General features: G+C 41.5%; 1 protein-coding gene across 1 annotated transcript in view; it reads left to right on the top strand.

Annotated features, from left to right (window-relative positions):
- Nucleotides 1–23918, top strand: part of Nlrp5 (NLR family, pyrin domain containing 5) — a 270742-nt gene that overhangs the window by 210834 nt on the left and 35990 nt on the right. The window contains exons 53-56 of the mRNA XM_087603010.1: nt 960–1052; nt 11328–11405; nt 13481–13558; nt 16746–16838. Of these exons, the coding sequence (XP_087459136.1) occupies nt 960–1052; nt 11328–11405; nt 13481–13558; nt 16746–16838 (342 nt within the window). The remainder of the gene's footprint in view (nt 1–959; nt 1053–11327; nt 11406–13480; nt 13559–16745; nt 16839–23918) is intronic.

Below are 23918 nucleotides of genomic sequence, written 5' to 3'. Positions count from 1 at the left end.
ACATTCTTAAATAAAGATCAATACATCTTTAAAAGTTAATATCGAGAGTGAGTAAGACATGAAAAGTCAACCTTGTTTCCATACATGAGCACACAAATGTGCACATGGACCGACCCCTCCAAGTACACACTGAGAGCTATTACAACCAAGCAGAGGTCAAGCTCCTGCAGAGAAATGATTCCAAATGCTAACACTTCCTCAGGAACCCCTACCAAGTGTCTTAGGCAATTTTAAATGACTCAATCTTGCACAGGTAGTCCCAGCTGCATTACTTCATGTGCCCAACAGATGTATGATGTCCATAGGACAGCAATTCACACCTCTTGTCACCATCATCTGTTGCCTAAGGGTAGGGGGAGATGATGCACATAGTCCCTATGCTTTGAACAAACAGCAATATCATGTTCCATTCAAAACAATCCATGTTCAAGTGACTCAGAGTCCACGTTCTCCTCTGGCCTCCAAGGCCATCTGCCTGCACACAGAAACATGTAGGAAAATGAAATGTATATTTTTTTCCAAAATTTGAAAGGTCCCTGCAGAAGAAAAAGACCACAGGTGACAGCTATGCACCCACACAAGCACACAGAAGTTGGAGACAACTCTAACTACAAGTATTAAGTGAATATCTTCTTTTGCATGTCTGGAAATTGGAGAAATTGAGGTTGAGTAATGAAGATGAACCCTTAAATGCCTATGACACAGAACCCCTTGTGACACCCACCCTATGCCTCTCAAAAGAAGTAGTGTGGAATGCACATGTTGCAGTTCCAGTGGAGCATCTTCGCCTATCTCAGCTGCTTTACTGAACTTCTGAGGCAATGGTCCTGACATCAGAGACTACACAGTACATAAACTGTGCAAAGGCTTCCCTTCATCCTCTATATAGTTTGAAGATGAAGTGTTCTCATCGCCAGCTGGGATACTTAGACTGAATTAACTCTTCCTCTCTATTACAGAAAGCAAAATTACTCCTCCAAGAAAAGATGATAAAGCAATCCCGAAGGAGGAAAGATCAGAGGAGGAACAGACATCATCAGGTTTGGCGGAAGGTGGGGTATAAGGATGGGTGCACTTCAAGCCACATGCTGTGTAGGTTTTTTGTTTTTTGTTTTTTATTAAGTCGAGTATTTCTTATTTACATTTCGATTTGTTATTCCCCTTCCCAGTTTCCCAGCCAACATCCCCCTAACCTCTCCCCCCTCCCCTTCTATATGTTTGTTCCCCTCCCCATCCTCCCCCCATTACCACCCTCCCCGCCAACAACCACATTCACTGGGGGTTCAGTCTTGGCAGGACCAAGGGCTTCCCCTTAAACTGGTGCTCTTACTAGGATATTCATTACTACCTATGAGGTTGGAGCCCAGGGTCAGTCCATGTATAGTCTGTAGGTAGTGGCTTAGTCCCTGGAAGCTCTGGCTGCTTGGCACTGTTGTTCATATGGGGTCTCGAGCCCCTTCAAGCTCTTCCAGTCCTTTCTCTGATACCTTTAACGGGGGACCCATTCTCAGTTCAGTGGTTTGCTGCTGTCATTCGCCTATGTATTTACTGTATTCTGGCTTTGTCTCTCAGGAGAGATCTACATCCAGTTCCTGTCGGCCAGCACTTCTTTGCTTCATCCATCTTATCTAATTGGGTGGCTGAATATGTATGGGACACATGTGGGGCAGGCTCCAAATGGGTGTACCTTCTGCTTCTGTTTTAATCTTTGCCTCTCTATTCCCTGCCAAGGATATTCTTGTTCCCCTTTTAAAGAAGGAGTGAAGCATTCACATTTTGGTCATCCTTCTTGAGTTTCATGTGTTCTGTAGATCTAGAGTGATTCAAGAATTTGGGCTAATAGCCACTTATCAATAAGTGCATACCATGTGTGTTTTTCTGTGATTAGGTTACCTCACTCAGGATATTTTCCAGTTCCATTCATTTGTCTATGAATTTCATAAAGTCGTTGTTTTTGATAGCTGAGTAATGTTCCATTGTGTAGATGTACCACATTTTCTGTATCCATTCCTCTGTTGAAGGGCATCTGGGTTCTTTCCAGTTTCTGGCTATTATAAATAAGGCTGCTATGAACATAGTGGAGGATATGTCTTTGTTATATGTTGAAGCATCTTTGGGTATATGCCCAAGAGAGGTATAGGTGGGTCCTCAGGTAGTTCAATGTCCAATTTTCTGAGGAACCTCCAGACTGATTTCCAGAATGGTTGTACCAGTCTGCAATCCCACCAACAATGGAGGAGTGTTCTCTTTCTCCACATCCTCGCCAGCATCTGCTGTCACCTGAGTTTTTTATCTTCGCCATTCTCACTGGTGTGAGGTGAAATCTCAGGGTTGTTTTGATTTGCATTTCCCTTATGACTAAAGATGTTGAACATTTCTTTAGGTGTTTCTCAGCCATTCGGCATTCGTCAGCTGTGAATTCTTTGTTTAGCTCTGAACCCGATTTTTTAATAGGGTTATTTGTCTCCCTGCGGTCTAACTTCTTGAGTTCTTTGTATATTTTGGATATAAGCCCTCTGATCTTTTCCCAATCTGTTGGTTGCCGTTTTCTCCTAAGAACAGTGTCCTTTCCCATATATAAGCTTTGTAGATTTATGAGATCCCACTAGTCGATTCTTGATCTTAGAGCATAAGCCATTGGTGTTTTGTTCAGGAAATTTTCTCCAGTGCCCATGTGTTCGAGATGCTTCCCCACTTATTCTTCTATTAGTTTGAGTGTATCTGGTTTGATGTGGAGGTCCTTGATCCACTTGGACCTAAGCTTTGTACAGGGTGAATGTCATGGATCGATCTGCATTCTTCTACATGTACCTCCACTTGAACCAGCACCATTTGCTGAAAATGCTATCTTCTTTCCATTGGATGGTTTTGGCTCCTTTGTCAAAAATCAAGTGACCATAGGTGTGTGGGTTCATTTCTGGGTCTTCAATTCTATTCCACTGGTCTATCTGTCTGTCTCTGTACCAATACTATGCACTTTTTATCACTATTGCTCTGTAATACTAATTGAGTTCAGGGATAGTGATTCCCCCAGAAATCCTTTTATTGTTGAGGGGATAGTTTTAGCTACCTGGGTTTTTTGTTATTCCAAATGAATTTCCAAATTGTTCTGTCTAACTCTCTGAAGAATTGGATTGGTAATTTGATAGGGATTGCATTGAATCTGTAGATCGCTTTTGGTAAAATGGCCATTTTTACTATGTTGATTCTGCCAATCCATGAGCATGGGAGATCTTTCCATCTTCTGAGGTCTTCTTCAATTTCTTTCTTCAGAGGCTTGAAGATCTTATCATACAGATCTTTTACTTGCTTGGTCACAGTCACACCGAGGATTTTATATTATTTGGGACTATTATGAAAGGTGTCTTTTCCCTAATTTCTTTCTCAGCTTGTTTCTCTTTTGTGTAGAGGAAGGCTACTGATTTATTTGAGTTAATTTTATACCCAGCCACTTTGCTGAAGTTGTTTATCAGCTGTAGTAGTTCTCTGGTGGAACTTTTGGGATCACTTAAATATACTATCATGTCATCTGCAAATAGTGATATTTTGACTTCTTCTTTTCCAATCTGTATCCCCTTGATCTCCTTTTGTTGTCTGATTGCTCTGGCTAGAACTTCAAGAACTATATTGAATAAGTAGGGAGAGAGTGGGCAGCTTTGTCTAGTCCCTGATTTTAGTGGGATTGCTTCAAGTTTCTCTCCATTTAGTTTAATGTTAGCTACTGGTTTGCTGTATATGGCTTTTACTATGTCTAGGTATGGGCCTTGAATTCCTATTCTTTCCAGGACTTTTATCATGAAGGGGTGTTGAATTTTGTCAAATGCTTTCTCAGCATCTAATGAAATGATCATGTGGTTTTGTTGTTTCAGTTTGTTTAGATAATGGATCACGTTGATGGTTTTCCATATATTAAACCATCCCTGCATGCCTGGGATGAAGCCTACTTGATCATGGTGAATGATTGTTTTGATGTGATCTTGGATTCGGTTTGCCAGAATTTTATTGAGTATTTTTGCGTTGATATCCATAATGGAAATTGGTCTGAAGTTCTTTCTTTGTTGGGTCTTTGTGTGGTTTGGGTATAAGTGTAATCATGGCTTCATAGAAGAAGTTCTGTAGTGCTCCATCTGTTACAATTTTGTGGAATAGTTTGGATAGTATTGGTATGATGTCTTTTATGAAGGTCTGATAGAATTCTGCACTGAACTCGTCTGGACCTGGGCTCTTTTTGGTTGGGAGGCCTTTAATTACTGCTTCTGTTTCCTTAGGAGTTATGGGGTTGTTTAACTGGTTTATCTGTTCCTGATTTAACTTCGGTACCTGGTATCTGTCTAGGAAATTGTCCATTTCCTGGAGATTTTCCAGTTTTGTTGAATATAGGCTTTTGTAGTAGGATCGGATGATTTTTTGAATTTCCTCTGATTCTGCAGTTATGTCTCCCTATTTATTTCTGATTTTGTTAATTTGGACACACTCTGTGTCCTGTGGTTAGTCCTGCTAAGGTTTTATCTATTCTTTTAATTTTTCTCAATGAACAAGCTTTTGATTTTGTTGAGGTGTTTTCTTTTTTCTTTTCTTTTTTCTTTTTTTTTTTTTTTTTGCATAGTCCTTTTAGTTTCTACTTGGTTGATTTCAGCTCTGAGTTTGATTATTTCCTGCCTTCCTCTCCTCCTGGGTGTATTTGCTTCTTTCTGTTTTAGAGCTTTTAGGTGTGCTATCAAGCTGCTTATATATGCTTGTGCCTGTTTCTTTCTGCAGTCGCTCAGAGCTCTGAGTATTCCTCTTAGCACAGCTTTCATTGTGTCCCAAAAACTTGGGTATCATGTACCTTCCTTTTCATTAAATTCTAAGAAGTCTTTAATTTCTTTATTTCTTCCTTGACCAGGTTATCATTGAGTAAAGCATTATTCAACATCCAGGTATATGTGGGCTTTCTTCCCTTATTGTTATTGAAGACCAGCTTTAGCCCATGGTGGTCTGATACGACTCATGGAATTATTTCTATCTTTCTGTACCTGTTGAGGCCCGTTTTTTGACCGATTATATGGTCAGTTTTGGAGAAAGTACCATGAGGAGCTGAGAAGAATGTATATCCTCTTGCTTTAGAATAGAATGTTCTATAAACATCTGTTAAGTCCATTTGGCTCATGACTTCTCTTAGTCTGTCTAGTCTTTGTTTAATTTCTGTTTCCATGATCTGTCCATTGATGAGAGTGGGGTGTTGAAATCACCTACTATTATTGTGTGAGGTGCAATGTGTGTTCTGAGCTTTAGTAAAGTTTCTTTTACATATGTAGATGCCCTTATATTTGGGGCATAGATATTTAGGATGAGAGTTCTTCTTGGTGGATTTTTCCTTTGATAAATATGAAGTGTCCTTATCTTTTTTGATGACTTCTAGTTGAAATTTGATTTTATTTGATATTAGAATGGCTACTCCAGCTTGCTTCTTCCAACCATTTGCTTGGAAAGGTGATTTCCAGCCTTTCACTCTGAGGTAGTGTCTGTCTTTCTCTCTTAGGTGTGTTTCCTGTAGGCAGCAGAATGCAGGGTCCTCATTGCGTATCTAGTTTGTTGATCTATGTCTTTTTATTGGGGAGTTGAGACCATTGATGTTGAGAGATATTAAGGAATAGTGATTATTGCTTCCTGTTATATTCATATTTAGATATGAGGTTATGTTTGTGTGCTTTTCTTCTCTTTGTTTTGTTGCCAAGACGATGAGTTTCTTGCTTTTTCTAGGGTGTAGCTTGCCTCCTTATGTTGGGCTTTACCATTTATTATCCTTTGTAGTACTGGATTTGTAGAAAAATATTGTGTAAATTTGGTTTTTTCATGGAATATCTTGGTTTCTCCATCTATGTTAATTGAGATTTTTGCAGGATACAGTAACCTGGGCTGGCATTTGTGTTCTCTTAGGTTCTGTATGACACCTGTCCAGGATATTCTGGCTTTCATAGTCTCTGGCGAAAAGTCTGGTGTGATTCTGATATGTCTGCCTTTATATGTTACTTGACCTCTTTCCCTTACTGCTTTTAATATTCTTTCTTTATTTTGTGCGTTTGGGGTTTTGACTATTATGTGACGGGAGGAGTTTCTTTTCTGGTCCAATCTATTTGGAGTTTTGTAGGCTTCTTGTATGCTTATGGGTATCTCTTTCTTTAGGTTAGGGAAGTTTTCTTCTATGATTTTGTTGAAGATATTTACTGGTCCTTTGAGCTGGGAGTCTTCACTCCCTTCTATACCTATTATCCTTAGGTTTGATCTTCTCATTGAGTCCTGGATTTCCTGTATGTTTTGGACCAGTAGCTTTTTCCGCTTTACATTATGTTTGATGGTTGAGTCGATGATTTCTATGGAATCTTCTCCTCCAGAGATTCTCTCTTCTATCTCCTGTATTCTGTTGGTGAAACTTGTATCTATGGCTCCTTGTCTCTTCTTTTGGTTTTTCTATATCCAGGGTTGTTTCCATGTGTTCTTTCTTGATTGCTTCTATTTCCATTTTTAATTCCTTAAACTGTTTGATTGTGTTTTCCTGGAATTCTTTCAGGGATTTTTGTGATTCCTCTCTGTTGGCTTCTACTTGTTTATTTATGTTTTCCTGTGTTTCTCTAAGGGAGTTCTTCACGTCTTTCTTGAAGTCCTCCAGCATCATGATCAAATATGATTTTGAAACTAGATCTTGCTTTTCTGGTGTGTTTGGATATTCCGTGTTTGCTTTGGTGGGAGAATTGGGCTCCGATGATGCCATGTAGTCTTGGTTTCTGTTGCTTGGATTCCTGCGTTTGCCTCTCGCCATCAAATTATCTCTAGTGTTACTTTGTTCTGCTATTTCTGACAGTGGCTAGACTGTCCTTATAAGCCTGTGTGTCAGGGGTGCTGTAGACCTGTTTTCCTGTTTTCTTTCAGCCAGTTATGGGAACAGAGTATTCTGCTTTCAGGCGTGTAGTTTTTCCTATCTACAGGTCTTCAGCTGTTCCTGTGGGCCTGTGTCCTGAGGCCACTAGTCAGGTCACTTGTAGCAGAAAAGTTGGTCTTGCCTGTGGTCCCGAGGCTCAAGTTTGCACATGGGCTGTTGCTTATGAGCTCTCGGAGAGGGCAGCAACCAGGAGGACCTGCGCCGCCCTTTCCGGGAGACCCCCGTGCACCAGGGTCCCAGATTGCCTTTGGTGTTTTCCTCTGGAGTCAGAAATGTGGGCAGTGTGTAGTCTCTTCTGGCTTCCCAGGTGTGTCTGTCTCTCTGAAGCTTTAGCTCTCCCTCCCACCGATTTGGGTGCAGAGAACTGTTTATCCGGTCGGTCCCTTCAGGTTCTGGTGGTGTCTTGGGCACCCCTAGTTACATTTCTAAAGAGGAAGTAGACAATGGGGAACATCTATGCACCCACAACAAGAACACACAAACCTGAAGACAACTCTAATTACAAGTATCAGTTACCTGAGAATTAAATCTCATACAAGCTGTTTCCACAGGTCAGAAATTGGAAGGAATTGGGGATGAATAACAAAGATGTACCTTAACTGCCTATAACCCAGCACCTCCTTGTGTGACACCCACCCTAAGCCGGTCAGAAGAACTAGGAGATAATGCACATGGTAGGGTTCAAATGGGAGCATCTTTGCCTATCCCTACTGCTTTACTGTACTTGAGAGACAAAGGGCCTGACATCAAAGACTATAAGGAATATAACTTTAGCAGAAGCTTGCCTAATACTCTATGTAGCTTGGACAGGAACTGTTTCATCCCAACATGGGCAATAAGTTATTAACTCTTTGTTTTGTTCCAGAAAGCACTACAACTCCTCCAAAAAAAGATGATAAAGCAATCCCAAAGAAAGAAGGATCAGAGGAGGAACAGATATCACCAGGTTTGCAGAATGGGTGGGATGTAAAGATAGTTACACTTAAAGCCACATGCTGTGTAGGTTTTTCTCACATGAATTAGACCTCCAAATTCTTTTTTTTTCATTATTGGAAATTCCATCTTTATTGTTTTCAAATTATTTTGTTTGAATGCAGACATCCTCACCAATTAACACATTATCATGGCTAATTTTAAATTTATGACAAAGTTGAGAAGTCACAGACAGAATGACCACACAATCTGATTTTTTTTATTAACTTGAGTATTTCTTATATACATTTCGAGTGTTATTCCCTTTCCCGGTATCCAGGCAAACATCCCCCTCCCCCTCCCCTTCCTTATGGGTGTTCCCCTCCCAACCCTCCCCCCATTGCCGCCCTCCCCCCAATAGTCTAGTTCACTGGGGGTTCAGTCTTAGCAGGACCCAGGGCTTCCCCTTCCACTGGTGCTCTTACTAGGATATTCATTGCTACCTATGAGGTCAGAGTCCAGGGTCAGTCCATGTATAGTCTTTAGTTAGTGGCTTAGTCCCTGGAAGCTCTGGTTGCTTGGCATTGTTATACATATGGGGTCTCGAGCCCCTTCAAGCTCTTCCAGTTCTTTCTCTGATTCCTTCAATGGGGTCCTATTCTCAGTTCAGTGATTTGTTGCTGGCATTCGCCTCTGTATTTGCTGTATTCTGGCTGTGTCTCTCAGGAGAGATCTACATCCGGTTCCTGTCAGCCTGCCCTTCTTTGCTTCATCCATCTTGTCTAATTGGATGGCTGTATATGTATGGGCCACATGTGGGGCAGGCTCTGAATGGGTGTTCCTTCAGTCTCTGTTTTAATCTTTGCCTCTCTCTTCCCTGCCAAGGGTATTCTTGTTCCCCTTTTAAAGAAGGAGTGAAGCATTCACATTTTGATCATCCGTCTTGAGTTTCATTTGTTCTAGGCATCTAGGGTAATTCAAGCATTTGGGCTAATAGCCACTTATCAATGAGTGCATACCATGTATGTCTTTCTGTGATTGGGTTAGCTCACTCAGGATGATGTTTTCCAGTTCCAACCATTTGCCTACGAATTTCATAAAGTCGTTGTTTTTGATAGCTGAGACCTCCAAATTCTTATGTGTGCTCATGCAGATTGGAGTTGATTTAAGAGCACCCACATCAGGTGTTTGAGCTGGGTATAAGTTCATCTCCAAGAAATCCATCACCTCTGTCATCTCCTGGCACAAGGCTCATACGTACCCACACATAGACATGGAATCAAAAGCTAAACATAAGTCTTTAAGGTGCATGTTTCCTAAGAGGACCTGAGGTTGACCTCTGACCTCAACATCAACATGCACAAACATGATTCACACTTTTCACATATGACACACATATGTACACGAAAAATTCTTCCATATTGTCAAGACAAGTTTGGGAGGTTATTTTTAGTTTCTCTGCCCTAGGTGACAGAACTCTGTGCCTGTCATCATATAGCTATCCACATTAGCTTAAATGTTCTTCCTTCAGGGTATAAGACCTTCTATGTATCTGCAAGATATGGGGAGTGGTAGGTTCTTGGTTCCAGTCATTGTCTCAAGAATTTTAAAAGCACCTTGAAAATTTCTTGGAGGCAAATGATCACCTAGGTTCCTGATATAGACTGCATTAAATTGCATCTCTCTTTGACCATATAGCTGTTATTTATAAGGTTGAATCTGGAGGCTGGGCTTGGTCAGTCAAGTATTAATTCCTACATTAGGACCAGAGTTCAATTCCCAGAACCTATCTAGATATTCCAGATGGTAGGATCCTGTACCTATAATACCACTACCAAGGGGGCAGAGACAGGAGGGTCCCTGGTGCTTGCTGGTCAGGCCAGTCTAACAGGGTGAGATCCAAGTTTAGTGACTCAATAAATAAGATTGATGATGAGAGACAGGGCTCAGAGAGTAAGATAACTTGGCCACTCTGCTAGAGGAGGCAGGTTCAGTTTTGAGGTCCCACAGGCCAGCTCATATCTATAAGTCTAGTCCCAGGACATCAGCCCTCTTGTCGTCTCAGCAGGCACAGCCTCCACAACACACAGGGACACACATACCGGAAAAGTATTCTTAAATATAAAGACATGGTAAACACATCTTTGAACATTAAGATAGTATGTGACTGAGAAAGGCATAAAAACTCAACCTCTTCTCCATATTTGTACACACAAATGTGCACATGGACTTGCCCAATCCCATGTACCCACACAGAGAGTCCTGAGATCCAAGTAGATGACCTGACTCTACAGAAAACTGACTTCAAATCCTGACACTTTTTCAGCAGCCCTTACCCAATCTCTGATGCAGTTTTCACTGTCTTGGTCTTAGCAGAGGTAGCCCCACCTGCAGGATTTCCTATCCCCAACAGCTGTATAATGTAAGGAGGACAGCAGTTAACAGATCTCCTCTTTCTCTGTTCTCTAAGAATGGGTGGGGGACTTAATACAGATGGGATCTCTGCTCTGAACAAAAAGCAATATCATCTTCCATTCATTACACACATGTTCACCAGAGCTGCCCTTGACTCCAGTTCCACAGAGTCCAGTGTCCTCTTCTGTCCTCCAAGGGCAACTGTAAGAATGCATAGACATTGTCTTAGTCAGGGTTTCTATTCTATTCCTGCAAAAAATAACATGGCCAAGAAGCAAGTTGTTGAGGAAAGGGTTTATTCTGCTTTCACATTCACATTGCTGTTCATCACCAAAGGATGGAACACAGAGTAGGAATCAGAAGATGATACAGAGGCCCCAGAGAGATGTTACTGGCATGCAACCCCCCCCCGACTTCCTCTTGTATAGAAGCCAAGACTACCAAACCAGGGACAGCACAACCCACAATGGACTGGGTCCTCCCCCCTTGATCACTAGTTGAGACAATGCCTTACAGCTAGGTCTCATGGATGCATTTTCCTCAACTGAAGCTCCTTTCTGTGATAACTTCAGCTTGTGTCAAGTTGACACACAAAACCAATGACTACAGACATGTACAAAAAAAAGGATATAAATTATTCTTGAAACAAAGATTGGTGCCTAGAAAAGAACTAGACCATGACAAACAACTGTGGACCCACAACAACAAACACAATGTTGAAGACCATTCTGATTACAAATATCAATTAAAAGCTAATTACAATCTCTAAATTTAAAGGAATTGAGAATGAATAACCAAGATGAACCCTTAATGCCCATAACATGGTATCTCATTGTGAAACCACCCTAAGCCACTCAGATGTAGTAGTGTAGAATGCTCAAGGTAGGGTCCAAATGGTGGAGCATCTTTGCCTCTCTCTGCTGCTTTAATGTACTCAGGGGCAAAGGACGTGGCCTCACAGACTACACAGGGCATAAACTGTGCAAAAGCTTGCCTTAATCCTCTATGTAATGTGGAAATGAGGTGTTCTCATCCCCAGATGAGATAGTTAGACTGAGTTAACTCTTCCTCTCTGTTACAGAAAGCAAAACGACTCCTCCAGAAAAAGGTGCTAAAATGATTCCAGAATTCCAAGGACCAGAGCAGGAACAGACATCAGGTTTGCAGGAGGGGTGTGGTGTAAAAATGGGTACACGTAAAGCCACGTGCTGTATGGTCTTTTATCTGAAGAATTACACCCACAAATTCTTATGTGTGTGCATGCAGGATTGCAGTTCGGTTACCCACATCCACATCTGCTTCTCTGAGCTACATGTAATTCAGGCTCCAAGAAATCCAATGCCTCCGTCTTCTGCTGGCACAAGGCTCATAAACGTATCCACACGGACATATAATTAAAAATTAAAAATAAGTCTTTGTTTTGAGGTGGTTGTTTCCTGAGGGAAGAAACCTAAGGTTGACCTCTGGCAGGCATTTCAACATGACACACATACTTCACACTTATCACATACAGCATACATGTGTACACAATATTTCAATATTGGCAAGATAGAGGTTTAGAAGTATAATTTTGGGTGCCTCAGCCATAGCTGAAAATTCTCTGTGCCTGTCTTTATACTGCTGTCCCCACTGGCTTACACTAAATATGTTGTTTCTATCAGGGTATATATGACTGTAATTGTCTTCAAGATTTGAGGAGGCATTCTTAGTTCCATTGGGTCATATCTCCAATTTTGAAATTGCCTTGACAAATTCTTGGAAATAGAAATAGTCTGCTAGGCTCCAGATATGGACTGCACTAACGGCATTGTGTTTGGGTATATAGCTGTCATGAAAAGGGTTTAATCTGCAGGCTGGTCTCACTCAATAAAGAAATTCTTCCTGCACTAGGACCAGAGTTCAATTCCCAAAATCTACCTAGATATGCCTGGGGGAGGGGCATGTGCCTATGAAACCTCCACCATGGAGGCAGAGACAGGAGGATCCCTGCTGCTTGCTGGCCAGTCCAGTCTACCATGGTGAGATCCAGGTTTAGTGAGACTCTCCAAAACTAAGATTGGAGACAAGAGACAGGGCTGGGAGGGTCAACATCACTTGCCTACTGTCTTGGAGAATGCAAAATCAGTTTTCATTTCTCACATGCCAGCTCATATCCGTAAGTCTAGTGTCAAGGAATTTGCCCTCTTGTAGTCTAAGTAGGTATAGCCTGACTGGCACAGGGTACAGCGACATCCGTACAGGAAGAGCATTCTTAAAGATAAATACATCTTTAAAAGTTAAGACTGAGAGTGACTGAGAAAGACATGAAAGGTCAACCTGTTGTCCACCGATGGTCACAGAATTTGCACATGGACCTGCCAGCATGTATGTACACACAGAGCTGTGGCAACTAAGAGGAGGAGCTGCTTCAGAGCAGCAACTCCAAATGCTGACCCTTCCTCAGGAGCCCGCACCCAAACTCTGGTGCAATTTTAAGTGTCTGACGTTTGCACAGGGAGTCTCAGCTGCATGATTTCATGTGCCCAGCAGCTCCATCATGTCCAAAGGATAGCAGTTCATATCTCTCCTCCCCACCCTCTGTTCCCTTAGGATTGGAAGCTCATAGAGATGGTATCTCTGCTTTGAAGAGTAAAATCCTGTTCCACTTATAGCACACACATTGAAGTGGCTCACAGCTGCCTTTAACTCCAGTTCCACAGAGCTCCATGTCCTCTTCTGGCTCCCTAGGGCACCTGTGTGAATACATAGACATGTCCCAATCAATAAAATGTATTCTTTTCAAAACCTAGTTACATTTCTAAAGAGGAAGTAGAAAATCGGGAGCATCTGTGCACCCACAACAAGACACACAAACCTGAAGACAACCCTAATTACAAGTATCAGTTATCCGCAAATTAAATCTCATACAAGCTGCTTCTACAGGTCAGAAATTGGAAGGGATTGGGGATGAATAATAAAGATGAACCTTAACTGCCTATGACCCAGCACCTCCTTGTGACACACACCCTAAGCCTCACAGAAGAACTAGGAGATAATGCACATGTCAGGGTTCAGATGTGAGCATCGTTGCCTCTCTCTGTTGCTTTACTGTACTTCTGAGACAGAGGGCCTGACACCAAAATTATAAGGACATAAACCAAGCAGAGGCTTGCGTTAACGCTCTATGTAGTTTGGACATGACCTGTTCTCATCCCAATGTCGGCAATAAATTATTAACTCTATCTTTGGTTGCAGAAAGCCCAACAACTCCTCCAAAAAAAGATGATAAAGCAATCCTGAAGGACGAAGGATCAGAGGAGGAACAGATATCAGGTTTGCTGGTGGGGTGGGGTGTAAAGATGGGTTCACTTAAAGTCACATGCTGTGTAGGTTGTGATCTGAAGCTTTAGACCCCTGCATTCTCATGTGTGTGCATGCAGATTGGAGCTGATTTAATAGCACCTACGTCAGGTGGCTCAGAGCTGGGTATAAATTCATCTCCAAGAAATCCAACACCTCTGTCGTCTCCTGGCACAAGGCTCATACATACCCACCATAGACATGGAATTGAAAGTTAAAAATAAGTTTGTTTTAAGGGGGATATTTCCTGAGGAAGGACACCTAACATTGACCACTGGCACCAACATCAACATGACACACACATACTTAACAGTGATCACATACCACACACATCTGTACATGATTAATTCTTCTACATTGTCGACACAGAGGTGTGGGAGGGTAATGTTGGGTTTCTCAGCACTAGGTGACTAGTCTCTGTGCCTGTCATTTTACAGCTTTCCCCATTAGCCTATATGCTGTTTCTTTCACGGTATATGACTTTTATGTGTCTGCTAGATATTAGGGGGTGGTTAGTTCTTGGTTCCATTGATTTGTATCATAAATTTTAAATCGCCTTGACAATTTCATAGAGGGAAATGATCAGCTAGGTTCCTGATGTGCACTGCATTAAATTTCATCTGTGTTGGGGTAAATAACTGTTATCAAGGTTGAATCTGGATACAAAGACATGGTAAACACATCTTAAACATTAAGATTGTGTGTGACTGAGAAAGACATGAAAAGTCAACCTCTTGTCCATATTTGTGCACACAATTCTGCTCTGCACGTGGACTTGCCCATCCCAAGTACCCACACAGAGTGCTGACATCCAAGTAGAGGACCCGACCTTACAGAAAAGTGATTCCAAATCCCAACACTTCCTCAACAGCCCTTACCCAATCTATGATGCCATTTTAAGTGTCTTAGTCTTGTACAGGTAGCCAAACTGCATGATTTCCTATGCCCAACAGCTGTTTGATGCTCAGAGGCAGGAGGTAACAGATCTTCTTCCTCTCTTCCCTTAAAAAAGGGTGGGGGAATTAATACAGATGGTATCTCTCCTTTTAACAAACAAAATCCTGTTCCATTCAATACACCCACATTCAGGTGATCACTTGGTCCACAGCTGCCCTTGACTCCAGTATGACAGAGTCCAGTTTCTCCTTCTGTCCTCCCAGAGAACCCATAAAAACACATAATAAACATTGTCTTAGTCAGTTTTTATTTCTGCACACATCATGACCAAGAAGCAGGTTGGTGAAGAAAGGGTTTATTGTGCTTACACATTCACATGGCTGTTCATCACCAAAGGCAGTCAGAACTAGAACTCAGACAGGGCAGGACTCAAAAGCCAATATAGAGGCCCCAGAGAGATGTTACTTACTGACATGCAACCCCTGGCTTGCTCAGCTTGCTCTTGTATAGAAGCCAAGACTACCAGGCCAGGGACAGAACCATCCACAATGGGCCGGGTCCTCCCGCCTTGATCACTAGTAGAAACAATACCGATTCTTCTACATTGTCCACACAGAGGTGTGGCACAGTAATTTGGGGTATCTCAGCCCTAGATGACTGGTCTCTGTGCCTGTCTTTTTACAGTTCGCCCCATTGGCTAAATTGTTGCTTCTTTAACAATGTAGGAGTTTTTATGTGGCTGCAAGATTTGGGGGGTGGTGGGTTCTTGGTTCCATTCATTGTATCATGAATTTTAGAATCACCTTGGCAATTTCTTGAATGGAAATGATCAGCTAGTCTCCTGATATAGACTGCATTAAATTGCATCTGTGTTTGGGTATATAGGTGTTATTAATTTTGTTGTATCTGGAGGCATTTCTTGGTCACTCAAAGCAATGCTTCCTGTACTATGACCAGAGTTCCATTCCCAGGAACTACCTAAATATACCAGGGGATGACCATGTGCTTATAATACCACCACCAAGGAGACAGACACAGGAGGATCCCTGGTACTTGCTTGCCAGCCCAGTCTACCATGCTGAAATATAGGTTTAGTGAGACTCTCCAAAACTAAGATTGGAGAACAGAGAGAGGGCTCATCGGGTAGTATCATTTGACCAGTCTTCTGTAGGATCCAGGTTCAGTTTTGAACTCCAACAATCCAGCTAACATCTGTAAGTCTATTCCAGGTGATGTGCCCTCTTGTGGTCTTAGCAGGCATACCCTGCCTGCACAGGGTACAGGGACAGACAGACAGGAATAACTTTCTTAAATAAAGATCAATACATCTTTAAAAGTTAATATTGAGAGTGAGTAAGACATGAAAAGTCAACCTTGTTTCCATACATGAGCACACAAATGTGCACATGGACCACCCCCTCCAAGTACACACTGAGAGCTATTACAACCAAGCAGAGGTCAAGCTCCTGCAGAGAAATGATTCCAAGTGCTGACACTTCCTCAGGAGCCCCTACCAAGTGTCTTAGGCAATTTTAAATGACTCAATCTTGCACAGGTAGTCCCAGCTGCATGACTTCATGTGCCCAACAGATGTACGATGTCCATAGGACAGCAGGTCACACCTCTCCTCCCCATCCTCTAGTTCCTAAGGGTGGGAGGAGATGATACACATTGTCCCTCTGCTTTGAACAAACAGCAATATCCTGTTCCATTCAAAACAATCCATGTTCAAGTGACTCAGAGTCCATGTTCTCCTCTGGCCTCCAAGGCCATCTGCCTGCACACAGAAACATGTAGGAAAATGTAGGAAAAAAATATTTTTTCCAACATTTGAAAGGTCCCTGCAGAAGAAAAAGACCACAGGTGACACCTGTGCAGCACACAAACAAACAAAAGTTGAAGACAACTCTAATTACAAGTATTAAGTGAATATCTGCTTTTGCATGTCTGGAAATTGGAGAAATTGAGGTTGAGTAATGAAGATGAACCCTTAAATGCCTATGACACAGAACCCCTTGTGACACCCACCCTATGCCTCTCAAAAGAAGTAGTGTGGAATGCACATGTTGCAGTCCCAGTGGAGCATCTTCGCCTATCTCAGCTGCTTTACTGAACTTCTGAGGCAATGGTCCTGACATCAGAGACTACACAGTACATAAACTGTGCAAAGGCTTCCCTTCATCCTCTATATAGTTTGAAGATGAAGTGTTCTCATCGCCAGCTGGGATACTTAGACTGAATTAACTCTTCCTCTCTATTACAGAAAGCAAAATTACTCCTCCAAGAAAAGATGATAAAGCAATCCCGAAGGAGGAAAGATCAGAGGAGGAACAGACATCATCAGGTTTGGCGGAAGGTGGGGTATAAGGATGGGTGCACTTCAAGCCACATGCTGTGTAGGTTTTTTGTTTTTTGTTTTTTATTAAGTCGAGTATTTCTTATTTACATTTCGATTTGTTATTCCCCTTCCCAGTTTCCCGGCCAACATCCCCCTAACCTCTCCCCCTCCCCTTCTATATGTTTGTTCCCCTCCCCATCCTCCCCCCATTACCACCCTCCCCCCCCCAACAACCACATTCACTGGGGTTCAGTATTGGCAGGACCAAGGGCTTCCCCTTCCACTGGTGCTCTTACTAGGCTATTCATTGCTACCTATGAGGTCAGAATCCAGAGTCAGTCCATGGGTAGTGACTTAGTCCCTGGAAGCTCTGGCTGCTTGGCACTGTTGTTCATATGGGGTCTCAAGCCCCTTCAAGGTCTTCCAGTCCTTTCTCTGATTCTTTTAATGGGGGACCCATTCTCAGTTCAGTGGTTTGCTGCTGGCATTCGCCTATGTATTTGCTATATTCTGGCTGTGTCTCTCAGGAGAGATATACATCCAGCTCCTGTCGGTCTGCACTTCTTTGCTTCATCCATTTTATCTAATTGAGTAGCTGAATATGTATGGGACACATGTAGGGCAGGCTCCAAATGGGTGTTCCTTCTGCCTCTGTTCTAAACTTTGCCTTCCTATTCCCTGCCAAGGGTACTCTTGTTCCCCTTTTAAAGAAGGAGTGAAGCATTCACATTTTGGTCATCCTTCCTGAGTTTCATGTGTTCTGTAGATCTAGAGTGATTCAAGCATTTGGGCTAATAGCCACTTATCAATGAGTGCATACCATGTGTGTTTTTCTGTGATTAGGTTACCTTACTCAGGATGATATTTTCCAGTTCCATCCATTTGCCTATGAATTTCATAAAGTCGTTGTTTTTGATAGCTGAGTAATATTCCATTGTGTAGATGTACCACATTTTCTGTATCCATTCCTCTGTTGAAGGGCATCTGGGTTCTTTCCAGCTTCTGGCTATTATAAATAAGGCTGCTATGAACATAGTTGAGGATGTGTCTTTGCTATATGTTGGAGCATTTTGGGTATATGCCCAAGAGAGGTTTGGTGGGTCCTCAGGTACTTCAATGTCCAATTTTCTGAGGAACTCCAGACTGATTTCCAGAATGGCTGTACCAGTCTGCAATCCCACCAACAATGGACGAGTGTTCCTCTTTCTCCACATCCTCACCAGCATCTGCTGTCACCTGAGTTTTTGATCTTAGCCATTCTCACTGGTGTGAGGTGAAATCTCAGGGTTGTTTTGATTTGCATTTCCCTTATGGCTAAAGATGTTGAACATTTCTTTAGGTGTTTCTCAGCCATTCAGCATTCCTCAGCTGTGAATTCTTTGTTTAGCTCTGAACCCGATTTTTTAATAGGGTTATTTGTCTCCCTGCGGTCTAACTTCTTGAGTTCCTTGTATATTTTGGATATAAGCCCTCTGATCTTTTCCCAATCTGTTGGTTGCCGTTTTCTCCTAAGAACAGTGTCCTTTCCCATATATAAGCTTTGTAGTTTTATGAGATCCCATTAGCCGATTCTTCATCTTAGAGCATAAGCCATTGGTGTTTTGTTCAGGAAATTTTTTCCAGTGCCCATGTGTTCCAGATGCTTCCCCACTTTTTCTTCTATTAGTTTGAGTATATCTGGTTTGATGTGGAGGTCCTTGATCAACTTTGACTTAAGCTTTGTACAGGGTGAATGTCATGGAAAGATCTGCATTCTTCTACATGTAGACCTCCACTTGAACAAGCACCATTTGCTGAAAATGCTATCTTCTTTCCATTGGATGGTTTTGGCTCCTTTGTCAAAAATCAAGTGACCATAGGTGTGTGGGTTCATTTCTGCATCTTCAATTCTATTCCACTGGTCTATCTGTCTGTCTCTGTATCAATACTATGCAGTTTTTATCACTATTGCTCTGTAATACTAATTGAGTTCAGGGATAGTGATTCCCCCAGAGATCCTTTTATTGTTGAGGGGATAGTTTGAGCTATCCTGGGTTTTTTGTTATTCCAAATGAATTTGCAAATTGTTCTGTCTAACTCTCTGAAGAATTGGATTGGTATTTTGATGGGGATTGCATTGAATCTGTAGATCGCTTTTGGTAAAATGGCCATTTTTACTATATTAGCCTGCCAATCCGTGAGCATGGGAGATCTTTCCATCTTCTGAGGTCTTCTTCAATTTCTTTCTTCAGAGTCTTGAAGTTCTTATTGTACAGATCTTTCACTTGCTTGGTTAAAGTCACACCGAGGTATTTTATATTATTTGGGACTATTATGAAGGGTGTCGTTTCCCTAATTTCTTTCTCAGCTTGTTTCTCTTTTGTGTAGAGGAAGGCTACTGATTTATTTGAGTTAATTTTATACCCAGCCACTTTGCTGAAGTTGTTTATCAGCTGTAGTAGTTCTCTGGTGGAACTTTTGGGATCACTTAAATATGCTATCATGTCATCTGGAAATAGTGATATTTTGACTTCTTCTTTTCCAATCTGTATCCCCTTGATCTCCTTTTGTTGTCTGATTGCTCTGGCTAGACCTTCAAGAACTATATTGCATAAGTAGGGAGAGAGTGGGCAGCCTTGTCTAGTCCCTGATTTTAGTGGGATTGCTTCAAGTTTCTCTCCATTTAGTTTAATGTTAGCAACTGGTTTGCTGTATATGGCTTTTACTATGTTTACGTATGGGCATTGAATTCCTATTCTTTCCAGGACTTTTATCATGAAGGGGTGTTGAATTTTGTCAAATGCTTTCTCAGCATCTAATGAAATGATCATGTGGTTTTGTTGTTTCAGTTTGTTTAGATAATGGATCATGTTGATGGTTTTCCGTATATTAAACCATCCCTGCATGCCTGGGATGAAGCCTACTTGATCATGGTGAATGATTGTTTTGATGTGCTCTTGAATTCGGTTTGCCAGAATTTTATTGAGTATTTTTGGGTTGATATCCATAATGGAAATTGGTCTGAAGTTCTCTTTCTTTGTTGCGTCTTTGTGTGGTTGAGGTATAAGAGTAATTGTGGCTTCATAGAAGGAATACGGTAGCGCTCCATCTGTTTCAATTTTGTGGAATAGTTTGGACAATACTGGTATGAAGTCTTCTATGAAGGTCTGATAGAATTCTGCACTAAACCCGTCTGGACCTGGGCTCTTTTTGGTTGGGAGACCTTTAATGACTGCTTCTATTTCTTTAGGAGTTATGGGGTTGTTTAAATGGTTTATCTGTTCCTGATTTAATTTTGGTACCTGGTATCGGTCTAGGAAATTGTCCATTTCCTGCAGATTATCAAGTTTTATTGAATATAGGCTTTTGTAGTAGGATCTGATGATTTTTTGAATTTCCTCTGATTCTTTTTTTTCATTAACTTGAGTATTTCTTATATACATTTGGAGTGTTATTCCCTTTCCCCCCTCCCCTTCCTTATGTGTGTTCCCCTCCCAACCCTCCCCCCATTGCCGCCCTCCCCCCAATAGTCTAGTTCACTGGGGGTTCAGTCTTAGCAGGACCCAGGGCTTCCCCTTCCACTGGTGCTCTTACTAGGATATTCATTGCTACCTATGAGGTCAGAGTCCAGGGTCAGTCCATGTATAGTCTTTAGGTAGTGGCTTAGTCCCTAGAAGCTCTGGTTGCTTGGCATTGTTGTTCATATGGGGTCTCGAGCCCCTTCAAGCTCTTCCAGTTCTTTCTCTGATTCCTTCAACGGGGGTCCTATTCTCAGTTCAGTGGTTTGCTGCTGGCATTCGGCTCTGTATTTGCTGTATTCTGGCTGTGTCTCTCAGGAGCGATCTACATCCGGCTCCTGTCGGTCTGCACTTCTTTGCTTCATCCATCTTGTCTAATTGGGTGGCTGTATGTGTATGGGCCACATGTGGGGCAGGCTCTGAATGGGTGTTCCTTCAGTCTCTGTTTTAATCTTTGCCTCTCTCTTCCCTGCCAAGGGTATTCTTGTTCCCCTTTTAAAGAAGGAGTGAAGCATTCACATTTTGATCATCCGTCTTGAGTTTCATTTGTTCTAGGCATCTAGGGTAATTCAAGCATTTGGGCTAATAGCCACTTATCAATGAGTGCATACCATGTATGTCTTTCTGTGATTGGGTTAGCTCACTCAGGATGATATTTTCCAGTTCCAACCATTTGCCTACGAATTTCATAAAGTCATTGTTTTTGATAGCTGAGTAATATTCCAGTGTGTAGATGTACCACATTTTCTGTATCCATTCCTCTGTTGAAGGGCATCTGGGTTCTTTCCAGCTTCTGGCTGTTATAAATAAGGCTGCGATGAACATAGTGGAGCAGGTGACTTTTTTAAATGTTGGGGCATCTTTTGGGTATATGCCCAAGAGAGGTATAGCTGGATCCTCAGGCAGTTCAATGTCCAATTTTCTGAGGAACTCCAGACTGATTTCCAGAATGGTTGTACCAGTCTGCAATCCCACCAACAATGGACGAGTGTTCCTCTTTCTCCACATCCTCGCCAGCATCTGCTGTCACCTGAGTTTTTGATCTTAGCCATTCTCACTGGTGTGAGGTGAAATCTCAGGGTTGTTTTGATTTGCATTTCCCTTATGGCTAAAGATGTTGAACATTTCTTTAGGTGTTTCTCAGCCATTCGGCATTCATCAGCTGTGAATTCTTTGTTTAGCTCTGAACCCGATTTTTTAATAGGGTTATTTGTCTCCCTGCGGTCTAACTTCTTGAGTTCTTTGTATATTTTGGATATAAGGCCTCTATCTGTTGTACGATTGGTAAAGATCTTTTCCCAATCTGTTGGTTGCCGTTTTGTCCTAACCACGGTGTCCTTTGCCTTACAGAAGCTTTGCAGTTTTATGAGATCCCATTTGTCGATTCTTGATCTTAGAGCATAAGTCATTAGTGTTTTGTTCAGGAAATTTTTTCCAGTGCCCATGTGTTCCAGATGCTTCCCTAGTTTTTCTTCTATTAGTTTGAGTGTGTCTGGTTTGATGTGGAGGTCCTTGATCCACTTGGACTTAAGCTTTGTACAGGGTAAGCATGGATCGATCTGCATTCTTCTACATGTAGACCTCCACTTGAACAAGCACCATTTGCTGAAAATGCTATCTTCTTTCCATTGGATGGTTTTGGCTCCTTTGTCAAAAATCAAGTGACCATAGGTGTGTGGGTTCATTTCTGGGTCATCAATTCTATTCCATTGGTCTATCTGTCTGTCTCTGTACCAATACTATGCAGTTTTTATCACTATTGCTCTGTAATACTGCTTGAGTTCAGGGATAGTGATTCCCCCTGAAGTCCTTTTATTGTTGAGGATAGTTTTAGCTATCCTGGGTTTTTTGTTATTCCAGATGAATTTGCAAATTGTTCTGTCTAACTCTTTGAAGAATTGGATTGGTATTTTGATGGGGATTGCATTGAATCTGTAGATCGCTTTTGGTAAAATTGCCATTTTTACTATATTAATCCTGCCAATCCATGAGCATGGGAGATCTTTCCATCTTCTGAGGTCTTCTTCAATTTCTTTCCTCAGAGTCTTGAAGTTCTTATTGTACAAATCTTTTACTTGCTTGGTTAAAGTCACACCGAGGTACTTTATATTATTTGGGTCTATTATGAAGGGTGTCGTTTCCCTAATTTCTTTCTCGGCTTGTTTCTCTTTTGTGTAGAGGAAGGCTACTGATTTATTTGAGTTAATTTTATACCCAGCCACTTTGCTGAAGTTGTTTATCAGCTGTAGTAGTTCTCTGGTGTAACTTTTGGGATCACTTAAATATACTATCATATCATCTGCAAATAGTGATATTTTGACTTCTTCTTTTCCAATCTGTATCCCCTTGATCTCCTTTTGTTGTCTGATTGCTCTGGCTAGAACTTCAAGAACTATATTGCATAAGTAGGGAGAGAGTGGGCAGCCTTGTCTAGTCCCTGATTTTAGTGGGATTGCTTCAAGTTTCTCTCCATTTAGTTTAATGTTAGCAACTGGTTTGCTGTATATGGCTTTTACTATGTTTAGGTATGGGCCTTGAATTCCTATTCTTTCCAGGACTTTTATCATGAAGGGGTGTTGAATTTTGTCAAATGCTTTCTCAGCATCTAATGAAATGATCATGTGGTTTTGTTGTTTCAGTTTGTTTAGATAATGGATCATGTTGATGGTTTTCCGTATATTAAACCATCCCTGCATGCCTGGGATGAAGCCTACTTGATCATGGTGAATGATTGTTTTGATGTGCTCTTGGATTTGGTTTGCCAGAATTTGATTGAGTATTTTTGCATCGATATTCATAAGGGAAATTGGTCTGAAGTTCTCTTTCTTTGTTGCGTCTTTGTGTGGTTTAGGTATAAGAGTAATTGTGGCTTCATAGAAGGAATTCGGTAGTGCTCCCATCTGTTTCAATTTTGTGCAATAGTTTGGATAATATTGGTATGAGGTCTTCTATGAAGGTCTGATAGAATTCTGCACTAAACCCGTCTGGACCTGGGCTCTTTTTGGTTGGGAGACCTTTAATGACTGCTTCTATTTCCTTAGGAGTTATGGGGTTGTTTAACTGGTTTATCTGTTCCTGATTTAATTTCGGTACCTGGTATCTGTCTAGGAAATTGTCCATTTCCTGTAGATTATCAAGTTTTATTGAATATAGGCTTTTATAGTAAGATCTGATGATTTTTTGAATTTCCTCTGAATCTGTAGTTATGTCTCCCTTTTCATTTCTGATTTTGTTAATTTGGACACACTCTCTGTGTCCTCTCGTTAGTCTGGCTAAGGGTTTATCTATCTTGTTGATTTTCTCAAAGAACCAACTTTTGGTTCTGTTGATTCTTTCTATGGTCCTTTTTGTTTCTACTTGGTTGCTCTGAGTTTGATTATTTCCTGCCTTCTACTCCTCCTGGGTGTATTGCTTTTTTTTTGTTCTAGAGCTTTTAGATGTCCTGTCAACTGGTGACATATGCTCTCTCCTGTTTCTTTCTGCAGACACTCAGAGCTATGAGTTTTCTTCTTAGTACTGCTTTCATTGTGTCCCATAAGTTCGGGTATGTTGTACCTTCGTTTTCATTAAATTCTAAGAAGTCTTTAATTTCTTTCTTTAT

This window comes from Rattus norvegicus, chromosome 1 (genome assembly GCF_021556685.1).
Source record: "Rattus norvegicus strain SHRSP/BbbUtx chromosome 1, alternate assembly SHRSP_T2T, whole genome shotgun sequence".
Classification (NCBI taxonomy): Eukaryota; Metazoa; Chordata; class Mammalia; order Rodentia; family Muridae; genus Rattus; species Rattus norvegicus.
Note: the sequence above shows the minus strand (reverse complement) of the source record. Positions and strands in the feature narration are given on the sequence as shown.